At 41.7% G+C, this 11,873-nt stretch overlaps 1 protein-coding gene across 1 annotated transcript in view; it reads left to right on the top strand.

The window, feature by feature from the left end:
• Positions 1-1,647: 1,647 nt before the first annotated feature.
• T265_04114 (hypothetical protein) overlaps positions 1,648-11,873 on the top strand; it is a gene marked incomplete at both ends in the record, with an annotated part of 62,717 nt that continues 52,491 nt past the window's right edge. The window contains 2 exons of the mRNA XM_009168772.1: positions 1,648-1,688; positions 10,327-10,385. Of these exons, the coding sequence (XP_009167036.1) occupies positions 10,367-10,385 (19 nt within the window). The remainder of the gene's footprint in view (positions 1,689-10,326; positions 10,386-11,873) is intronic.

Below are 11,873 nucleotides of genomic sequence, written 5' to 3'. Positions count from 1 at the left end.
TGTGGTTATCTGATCAGCCGAGAATTTGAGCCTCATGCAATTTTCACGATCATCTGAATAACCCAAAGGATGTTTCTTCGTAACTAACAAGAACCAGTTAGGCTAATAGACGGGTTTTATTATCATCACCAATTCATCTAGATAACTCAGTTTGAGTATATAGGTATTTCAGCCTTTTTCCACGATCGACCGTATGCCAAGATCCTTCAAGCAAATATTTGTAAGAGGCGGTTGCTTTTTACCAAAACACACCATGGATCCAAATTTGTTAGATCATCAAGATGTCTTTATTTGACACTTCTTTAAAGGTCTTAGCGAAAATGTGGTTATGTCCACAGCCGAATTAAATATGTGGAAATCGACAAGTGGGAATTTCCGAAAAAGTCGTTTTCTCAGTACTGTCAAACAAGGTCATCAATGGATATTTTAAAGGTAGATTTTTTTCATAACAGTTAAACAAACCTGCAATAACTTTTAACATGCGTTTCTCTGTCTACAACTTCACAGATTATGATACAACGTAAGCAACAAGCAGTTTGGCCGGTTGCGACCCGGATTGTGGTCAAAGACGTAGATGTTTTCTACCGATTGCCAGATCTACAAGTCGACGGTAAAGCAACACGTCCACCCACAGGGTGGTGGTGTTGTCATGCGGCCGAGGTCGAACGTGCATGCGTGTATCGGCTGGACCTGTGGAACCGGAATCAACAGGTTCACACTACACGCAGCGGTGTGATTGAGAGCGAACGGATTGCAGCCATTCCGGAACTGACTCAGCAACGTCAGCACCAGACAAAATCTGACTTCGGACAAGGGACTTTGAACCATACAAGTGGGTTATTGAATGCTTTGTCCTGCTTTAATCGAATGGCTATTCACAATGTTCGTGTTGACCGCAAACTCGAGAGATAGGTCTAGGGTGTAAAAACCTAAATTCAGTTTGCTTGTGTGAAATACGCTGGCTATTCGTTTTATGAATTCGCCAACCTGATGCCTGTCGGTGAGAGGCTTTATGGCAAATATGTTATGAATGTCGCTTGATGTAATCTGCTATTATTTGCCCACGTCAATTCAGATTTCATCTCCCAATTTTCATCTCATTTTTCTTTCACGGTTACAATGACACAATGGATGAATAAACTGCAGCACACAATAGAGCATTCCCTTATTGCACTTACAGTCGGAGCTCGTACAATGCTGATGTCGTAGATGTTGGAGCAGATACCTCAGTGAGCTCTACCGGTCTCTGTGTGGGAACATGCTGCTCGGTATAAATACTCAAATGTTTTAGAACGTGAAATTTCACTGCATCCTTGAACCATTATAACAGTCATTTGTGGCTAAAGAAGATATTTCTACCACCGCAACTATCCATCGACAGTTGTGCTATCCTAAGCTATCAGCTAAATAGGCCGTAGGAGAGCCTGACAGATTTTACACCACAAAACTGTATATATACATGCATACATATATTCCTATCTTCATCTTTTCGTCTTAGTTATTGCGCCTGGTGGTGGGAGATCGTGCGTTCATCGGGGGTGTTGATTGTAGGACGTGCTTAGCTGGTATTTATTTGAACTGCCAAGACTATATCCAAAATGACCGAAGCCAATTCCCTATTTTCCAGTGACTCCCAACGAAAAAAAAACAGGGGATTCCAAACGTCCGCTGAATATTCTCCATTCCAGGTGAGTAACATTCTGTTGCACCAGGTTCATTCATTCATCTTCCAACATTCCCCACCAAGTTATGTAGGCGAAAGCTTTCGGTAACAGGTACGGGATGATAGCACGACAAATTAGATGTTTTAGATCTATACTATGGATGAACAAACCACGATAGCAATTGGAACAAACCAAGAAAGGTTGAGTTGGCGAGTTCCAGGTTAGAGTACAGCTGGGCGTGAGTCGTAATCTCAGTCACGCGAAATACAAACCTTTAAAATTAATTAATCTTTTGAAGGGATCCGACCCTTCAAAAGAAATTAGCGAACATCCACCGCGACCTTCCGGTTAGCACTTGGACAGTGAGGAATTCGACAGCCAGTGTCACGACATCAGCATCAGAAACGCTTAACTATGTAGAATATGACACTACATACCGTTTTATTATGCTATTCTCTTCATGTGTCAGACGTTGACTGGCTCCTCAAATAAAGAGCTTTTAAAAGGAATGCTCATAGGCTTTGCGTAGTTCTCTCACATTCTTTAACCTCCACATATAAGTGTAAAACGCCGGAACGAAAAAAATTTCTCAGGGGGCCCGGACGTCCTATCCGAGATATCACTGGAGTAGGTGGTTAACAAGTGGTCATGTGATGCGGATTGCGCTACGGAAGGATGAAATGCGCTAAACCCTGCTTGGGTGGTGAGGAACTATTACCACCCGGAGGTAGAGAGTTTGACTATAATAATCAAGATGTCGTGAATGCACCTTGTCATGTAGACTCGTTGGGTGCGCACCAGTAATAATCACCAGAAAAAGCAAAACAGCTGTGGCGGGCCTAGCATTTCTTTGACATAGATTGACCTCAGTTGCAGGAAGAAGATATTAATATAAAATACTACAAGATTAATAGTTCTGACTATCGTTACATGGCCCAGATGTATTCCACTTAAATCCACTTTCGGCAACTCAAGATAGGCCGAAATTCCCAACGCTTTAAGTTTCATATTTAGACGGAGTTCCCGATGATTTTAAGTGCACTCTCTCGAAATGTGAAAATGCCTTTCATAAAAATTAAATATAATAATTCACAAGCAAACAAAGGTGGGTTTGCGCTTACCTGGCAATAAGTGCCATATAAATGGCAAAGGCAGTTCCCATTTCAGTCAAATATATTAACTCGCATGGCTTCCACAAAGAAGAAAGGTTTTATTGGCAGTTAATTGCTCCCACTGGTGACTCACCAAGGTTTAAGTAAAATTTTACTTGTTATGCCTAAAATAACAAGTATTGCGGGATTTCACCAGGCCAAAAGAACCGGAGTGAAGTTTAAACAAGTCGAGTTGCAGAAAGGCGAAAGTTAAATTTCACCTCCTCGAGCGTCTTGCAGCCGACCATCAAATCGTACATTATAGACTCGGCAATAGCAGATAAGTTGTACTGACGGAACTACGGGGAAGAGTGTGCGCACCTTGGGATCACCAGATGTGTCTTCATCATCCTGTCTCATCCTGATGTTTTATGCCAATTTTCAGGAAAATGTTAACCGATTACAGAAACGGCAAGTTATCACAAGCCCCTTTTAGTTGGAATAAATATTACAAGACTCCTCGAAGCTGGTAAATGTTGTTCTCAAGCTGGCTGTCGCACCGAATATTGCGATTAGAAACAACTTTTTGCCGGACGGGTAACTTGACAAAGGCATTTCACGTAGGAAACTACTTACTCAATCCACTTCGCAGTAGAAAAATGTCAGGCTGCCGACCAGTGAGGGAAAATTGAGATGGCTCCCTAGTTAAAGTGCAGATTTACTAACCGAAAGGTTACTTATTCGAAAGCAACCTATGAATATCGGCTGGTCCTATCTAGGCTTGGGCGACCTGAGGGTATCTCAGTCCTAGTGCTTTCTGCGAGTGGTATTGTAGCTAAAATGTTGCAGCTGCATGGCTGGGATGAAAGAAAATCGGCTGTATGACAGGAGATTAAAAAAATTGCTTTCAGGCTCCAGTGGATCACAAAGTGTATGGTGTACGTTTGTGGCAATGTACCAAAGAGAAAAACCACGAAAATTGGTAAACAAAGCCAAATGACAATGTTGAGAGGGAATTTTGTCCCACTATTCTGGTAGTGTGTGATCGTGTTCTCAAGTGCTTGCGGAAGATTTTGATGAAGCAATAAATGAATCCAGCGAAGTTTTCTCACTTCGTTTTCTCCTAGAAAATTTGTGAGTACCTGAGTTTAGTCGACCCAAAGAATATTACACACGTCAAAAGTGACGGCATTCATTCACTACGAACTCAAGGCGTTTTCATCTCGTCAGTCACCTGGATAAAATCTCTCCAACACGTCATCTAGTGTACTTCCTGGTGTGTTTCTTTTTTCCTGGTAATCTACAAAATTCCATGGCAAAACTTCTTTCTAGTCCTCAAACAAATATAAACACATTTTGCCGGATCCACTTACCAGTTTGGGGAAGTGTGAAATTGATGGACGTACCCGGAGTAGAGTTCATTAGACCGATAGATGCACCTACAAAACCTTTGCCATAGCTCCTTTTGGTGAGATTCTGGAAACATTATTTTTCAAAAAATATTGCGTTCTCTTCTGATATAAATATAGTACTGCTTGTGCGAAATGCCTCGATTCTGAGCAGGAGTCTCCTTCTTCGGTGTTAGCTTAAGTAAAAGTAGTTCCCTGATTTGATTTTAAACAACTAAACTCCAGGAACTGATCGGTATTCATTATATACAGGGCTCTTGCAGGACCGACTGCTTTTTCTACTTGACTTAATCTTGTGTTTCGAACTAACCCCATTAGGATCTCTGTTCACCTCTAACTGCTTCATTGGAGAAGTTGCTTCTAATTTTTAAGCGAGTTGGAATTGCAAAAACCACCCAGAACGCCTTTCAGGATCATCCAAAAATTATCGTAAAAATATAAAACTGGGCAATTACCCTCCATCTTTGTTTGCTGATAGCAGGACCCAACCAACTTTCATCGACTTTCCAAGATATGCTTCTAAATAAACTTTTGTCGTACGCTGGCAGAACTGGAATCCACCTTGATCCTCCATCTTTGTTTGCTGATAGCATAACCCAACGAACTTTCATCGACTTTCCAGGATATGCTTCTAAATACACTTTTGTAGTACGCTGGCAGAACTGGAATCCACCTTGACTTGAAAGATTTCCCGTTTGTAGTCTCCGTTCAGGCCTTTGATCATCGGCACGTTCATATCAAATCATGGACTAGATCAGTAGAGTTTGGCCTCAGTGGACTCTTGAGGTGCGTGCATCCAAACACAAAATCGTTCAGCTGCAACACCCTTTCGATGCATTACTGCTATCCCATCCAGAGGAAGCACGAGGGCTGGAATACTGCCGAGATGCCAAGTCTCGACAGGGGAAGTCGACAGGAAGAGGTCAGGTTCAAACCGTGGACCTTCTGGTCGGTAAACTCTCACTCTAACCACTTAGCCATCTCGCCTTCACATCAAAACAACCTCCTTCGCCATTTTTTTCACAAGGATTTTAACTAAAAGTTGTGTGGCCGCGAGGCATATACGTTTAGCAGTGTCCCTTCGGTCATGGTGAACGTGATGGTGTAAAGGCCACTGAAATAGAACGTCCGGATAATCGCGTAGGGTATTTGAGTTTAGGGTGGTTTCAGAAATATTCTGCATGTAACTAGCTGCTGTCCATCAGACTGTGCACTCAAAAATCATGACGGCAGATAATATATCATGAAATGACATCACATACTGGGGGCGGCTACATCAGGCTCAAGACTGTGTTGTCTCTGCGTTCAACTGATTAGGGTCCAAGTGATTCTTCTTGTATTTGCCTGGAAGCTACAAAGGGAACGATACGTAACTGATTTTACTACTGAACTTTTTAGCCAGACTACGAAGCCCATCTTCAGGCTTTCGTAGCATATGTCGTCAAATAGGTCACCAATTTCCTCGCCTGAAGGTAGCACCGTCCATTAAAATTCACAAGTGTAATCTAGCGCAAAATGAAGGAATGATACTAGCGAAATATGGCATAGGCTAATTTCTCATACTACTTGCTCAATGCTTTCGAAGTTTCGGTGTTGAGATGGGCAATCCGCGGACACTAACGTTGTAATAGTTTGCATATTTTTGCAAGTTAGGTAAAATAAACGATAATCCGGCTTCTTGGGTGCGTTTTGTCATTCCTTACATATTTACAGTAAAGGTTTGCCAAGTGACACAATTTCAAAGCAGATATTGTTAGATCTACCGAAGTAAAATAATATCAATACTTTTCTTGACTCATTAGTTGGACGTGAATAAATCTGATTCCCCGGTGTTCAGATTAAAGATCCTAAGCAATCCTGTTGCGAGGCGATCGCGCTCTTCATTTGTGCCCTCAACATACCCGAAATCAGATAATCTTTTCCACTGTTCTTTTTCGCTTTGAGCACGGAAATCAGCTGGTCAAGACCCACTACGCTAGTTTTGTCAGTTATAGGCAGAAAGAAACGCGCAGTAGCTTGCTTCTTCGGGACGATCATCTTTTCCTTCCTTTGTATGCATTCCAAACTAGGGAATCTGTATTTATCGAGAAAAACCTTAAGTCGTACTGAACAATCCTTAATGGCCAGACTCTCAGCAAACTCGAGCCGCATAATAGATCAGGAAAAATCACATACAACAAATCATGAGATGCTCTTAAACAACGATAATACAATGCTCTGCCCCCATTTTCCCCTCACTTGGGGTCCAGCAAATAACATTAGGGTCCATTTATCTTTTGGTTAAATGAAGTTGCTGGTGCATTATTCGTTTTGTTTCGCAAATAAGGAATATAGCACAGTGCATAAGGTTAAATTTCTCGGTCGTAAATAGATAAGTACTCTCTGTGAAAAAGCTTACGGAAGGAGAACAGACCGAATACATCTCGTCTCTCAAAACCTGGAGTTTACTTTCCTCGTTTATTTTAAAGTTATGTCCAAGTAATTTAAGGCAGCTTTCAGGCTTATCTTTGCACAGTGTTAGTGAGCTTAGTGAGCCCTTCAAGTCCGGATGGCCGACTCTGAAATTCCGTGTACTTATTGGCAGGCTGTGCCCACTTTTTCTCACGCGCTTACAATCTAGTTGACTCAAGCCGTCTACACTACTTTGGGTTCAGGCTCAATTAAGCACATGAATAATGCTTGCGGTCATTTTTGAAACGAATGGGACTCTTCTATTGGAACAAATTGTTTTCTTGCTCACTGGCCTCCAGGGAACGATAAATTTCTCCATTCGGCCAGACTTACTGACAGCCCGCACGTGCCAGCTAGTGGAGGAAGACTCCGAAATCGATGCCTGCAGCTCGCTTCGCTGCATGTATGGCTGAGCATTCTTCCATGACAAATCGTTCCCATATATCATTCCGGAAGCAGATTGCCCCAGTCTTGTGGTCTGGATAACTGTGTTTTGGTTGACTCATATTACGGGACCGCTGCCCTTAAAATTCCAGGGCAAAGAAATACCGACAATTATTTATCACCTGCTCGTTCCTTTTTTGCTTTGGGCTAGAATATGTAATTAGAAGGACATATGGACTTGATATTGACGGAAGAAGTTGTAGAAAACATCTGTGACACGCCTGATATTCCACTTCAAAATGGTTTACATGCCTTCGTCTGAGCATACTTTCGATGGCCAATAAAAGTCTCGTATTCTGAGACTGCCTTACAATACGTTTCCCCTTAAATCCCAAGAAATCTTACGGGAAACGTCAATTTGTCCCGTAAGAAGATAAATAATGGAGGTGGGAGCACTTTCGAGGAAAGGTTAACCACTGACTAGCATCCCAGAGTCAATCCACCCTTCATTAGACTCTCTCCACCAGCGTAGTCCACACAACCGGTCATTACATATCACAACCGATATTTATTGTGTTCAATCATTTTGACATTTCCAACGTCTCAGCATCATTTTGGGGAAACCAAAACTGCGGTGGACCATGTCCACGTAGGATGTGTCAGTGTAGACCGACACACATCTCCAATGGTTTGGCTTTAGAGTGGACCAAAATCTTTCACTCGTGCAAGAAAATTTCCCTGTTTGTAAACAACCTTGGTTGCTCTTAAATGAGTCAGATGTGTTTTGTGCCACCAGAGTTTAGTTGAAGGGTACACGTAAGGTTCTAGTCATGTCCTTGTGATGACCGTTTAGTTTCACGAAAGTTTCTGTTTACATCTTTCATAAATTGGGTCTGTTCTACCTGGATGCATTGACTACAAATATATGAGGGTTGCCACATACAAAAAGGACATTTTTATTGATCCAGAGCTACTTGAAATTTTGGTGAACACCCTTCTGAAGCCCTTAAGTACCTCATTGATTAAATGTATTGTCGAAGTTAAGTTCAGGCCTATGTTGTATTGAAAGCCCAATTCATGTGCAGGTGAGAACATTTGGTAGTTTTAGGAATCCTTAATACTTGGCAACAACAGGATCGAAATGGTATGACAATGAGCCTTTCCAAAAACTACTCTTTTGAGTTTACTGATTTCACTGAATTGTCCCGTGGAGTTTTCTGTAATCATCCAGGTTCTGCGGGCGAAAACAGTAAATGCAAGATAAGTTCGGTTCACGTTTATTACTCATCACGGTGTGAAGGTTAACAGCACCTTAGCACTTCTAGTCTAGGGGCTGCCGTTCGAGGCCCATACTCTAACTAAGAGTTTACACTGGTTCAATTTTCATCTTTCTCTGTCTTAATCGTCACCGGAAAACTCTTTTTTCTTCTCTCTTTCCCAAAATTGCTTGAAAAAGAAAAGAGTTTAACTGATCGTCTCAAACTTCAAAGCTAAGCTTATCTTGTCTCTGTAAGGTTTCGAACCACCCACTACAGGCAAACAAATCGTCACCTCTGTGGATTTAAGTTTGTACGCATCACTGCATTAGGTACCAGCATATTTTTTTGGTCAACCAGCTGCAGACGCAATGATTGATGTTTTAGATTGATGTGGGATAAATTTCACCGGATAAATTTTGGATTATCACCCTTTTACGCACCTTAGCTTTCAAGATGTTTCGCAGTCTGCTTTTCCTGGCTATTCGTCCCAAACTATCAGTTCAAAGAGCAGAAATGGGGTCATTTTAACGAAATACACCCATTTGCAAACTAATTTGGTTTTTTTAGAGACTCACCTGGAGGGTCAATTTGTTTTAGCATGTGGAGCAACATAAACGCGTGTCCAATTCTACCATGCGGAAGCGTCTTATTGAGTCATTGGTGTCTGGAAGTAATCGGTTACTCGACCATACACAATGCACAACGAATCGGAAAAAAAAGCTCACTTGAAACTGACATCCAGAATTCATGAAAAAAAGCCGTCAAGATTTAGCGGGATTTCTTCGCTTTGGAGCCGAGCAGTGCATGAATCGTTTTGCCTGTCGGGAGAGGCTTGAGGCAACCCGATCAGACTACATTGTTCATTGTTTCACCGTGTTCCAGCGATAGGATTTATCCCCTCGTGTGTGATCTATCAAAATGTGACAGCCAAACTAATCTGGTCTGTTGCCTGCGCAGAATAGCCATTAGGAATATGTTTTTAATAATTAGGTATTCGTTATTCCACATCAACTGAACAGTGCAAATCTAGACATAATCGGCTATCGGCAAAACTCCTAACAGGTCCGCTATGTAGCTCCCATAAGGCACTGCTTAGTCAAAGTAAATAGAAATATTAAAGTGGACGAATTTGAGAAGTCATAGCAGAACCTGATGATAAGCAGGGGTTCAAACAGCATTTGGCGAAGAATGCCGTGGAAGGAGAAACCCCTCAGGAGCCGATAGGGCCGATGTTTGTGTATCTAGCCACAGGATATAACAAGGCGGATCCCTGTGATTCAGTCTTTTCAGTCAGTCTTTTCATTTTATATACCCACTAAACCCAAAGTAAAGGTGCACTAAATTTTTTTGGCTCCAATGTTTCGGTGCACATTTTTGCCTTGTAAAACGATTCAGTCCGTACTGCATGCTCCACGAAAGGTGCATAAGCGAACTTAGATTCAATCTATATCTACTGTAATGTACGGTAGTCCAAGCTCCAAGCTCTACGCATGAAGTGGTTCCATAATAGCCGCCTAGTCGCCTAACTCCCAAAATCTTGGAAGATGTGTGAATACTTCCATAAAAACTGTCATCACTAGGAGCCAAATTGTCCAGCTAGGGTAATACTGGCTAGAATAACGATCTCTCATTCTTCGACGAATTCATCAATTGTACAAGTCTTCTTCGGCGGTTTTCGATCCCGAAACCAATCATTCCAATATACTGACCAAACAGTCACCTCACTGACCATGTTTTACCAATCGACGAATGCAGAAGTGGATTGGAAGCCATCCGTCGCTAATCTCTTGGGCTACACTTAATTTTTTCTTCTAACTGACCTGAATTGCCCCGCAGCATTAACAGAATCGTAAAATTAATAAAGGCGAAGTTTTCGTAAAACGGAATTCATGGCTTCTCTACTTACCATTTCAGCGTTTTTGTGGTGTTTTTCACATATTAAGCGAGCTTCTTCGACCGTCTGGTAAGCAGAACACGAAATGCCGTCGTCCAATGTTACTGTATGGCTTTTTCGTAGAACTGTGGTTGTCGGAATTTTGAAATCTTTTTTCACCCTCTTTTATACCAGGAATGAACATAGGTTGCGACGGATAAAGCGAAATCCTGGGATGATCCTAACTGAATCTGGTGAGTGGCGACAGTTAGATATGCTTATTTTTTACCAGTCTTCTGTCACTCAAAAGATGATTATGTATAATATTTGTATCACTGGACTTATTCTGGAAAACATCACTTTCCTCCACCCTAGTTCAAGTTGTTATCATCACTTAGAATTTTTACAGAAATGTGCAAAGTTTTCTCACCACTAGGGTGATTCTGATTCAACTGCCTGTGTGCTATTCGTGTCAAAAGCTAGATGCCCCTAGTGACCTCTCCTCCTGACAAGTTGCTTGTGGATTGGCTAGACGAACTCCCCAGATGATTACAGACACCCAGGGTGAATTAGCGAACGAGGGCAGGAACCATAGGCCCAACAAATAAGGTCAGTTCATTTCAACCTATTTGAAGTTATGAATGAAGGGTTTTGGATGACTTAGTCGCAGCAATTTCAATTCACCCTTGTATCATAACACTTAACATTTATACAGGTCACCCGCATCTGTCGTTCATTCTCGACTGTGCTAGCAGTCTCCTGGCAAGTTGGCTGACAACAAAAACCACCAGCAGTTCACCAAGTGGCATACAATGATCGATGTGTGAAGTAATTGTTTGGCCAAATCACGTAAGAATATAGGTGATACAATCTAAGCATGTAATAGGGTGAAGGCGAACAATTAGCGGCCAGACACTTGCTTTGATATGACAATCTCCTGGGCTTGGATGAACCAACTTCATGTAAACCAATGTTTCACTGGAATGAAATATAGGGAATGTCTAGGGCCTGACCTTCTCATTTAGGATACCTTTTTGGCTTCTACACAACCATGTGCGCTATGCAAATAAGTGGGAGAAATGTGAAAGTTGCCAAGACAACCTAGTCCATTCGTTATGCCTGAGCTGACTCCTGATCACATTTAGAATCAAGATTCACGTCACTCCCTCCCCTGAGCAGACACTGAATTAATCTTCAGCAGAATTAGAGCCAAACATTCAATTTTATAGCTCCGTTCCAGTGAGATACTCTATATTCCAGAAGATAACAAAGTATGGTTTGTTGATTATTAGCAACATACGGCAAGGTTGTCTGTTAACCGTCAGTCAGTACGCAAAGGACCGAGTAACTCGTTTAAACCTTGAGGTTTCTAACCTCGAGGTCACATAAAGCGGAATCCGAAAATAATTCAGTTCAATTCAAGCCGGAACGCATTTTATGGCGCTTAAATTTGGTGGGTAAAGCTTGGAACAACGAAATCAAGGAAGGTCTTGAAAGAATGGTGAGCGATTTAATCACAAACAACTCAAAATTGTACGTCGTTTACATGAAAACTATTCAGATGATTTGAAACTATTTGGTTTAGAGCGGTTTTACAATCGGATAGTATGACTGGAAGGATTAGATGGTGGAAAACCTTATATGAATGTGTTAAATCCCTTACCCCCCTACAAATTTCCACCTGTTCTCTCAAAACTAGACAAAGTGTACCATTCCTATGTATCAGTTAAGTTCTCCAGGCT

The sequence above is a fragment of the Opisthorchis viverrini genome (assembly GCF_000715545.1).
Source record: "Opisthorchis viverrini unplaced genomic scaffold opera_v5_65, whole genome shotgun sequence".
NCBI classification, from domain to species: Eukaryota; Metazoa; Platyhelminthes; class Trematoda; order Opisthorchiida; family Opisthorchiidae; genus Opisthorchis; species Opisthorchis viverrini.
Note: the sequence above shows the minus strand (reverse complement) of the source record. Positions and strands in the feature narration are given on the sequence as shown.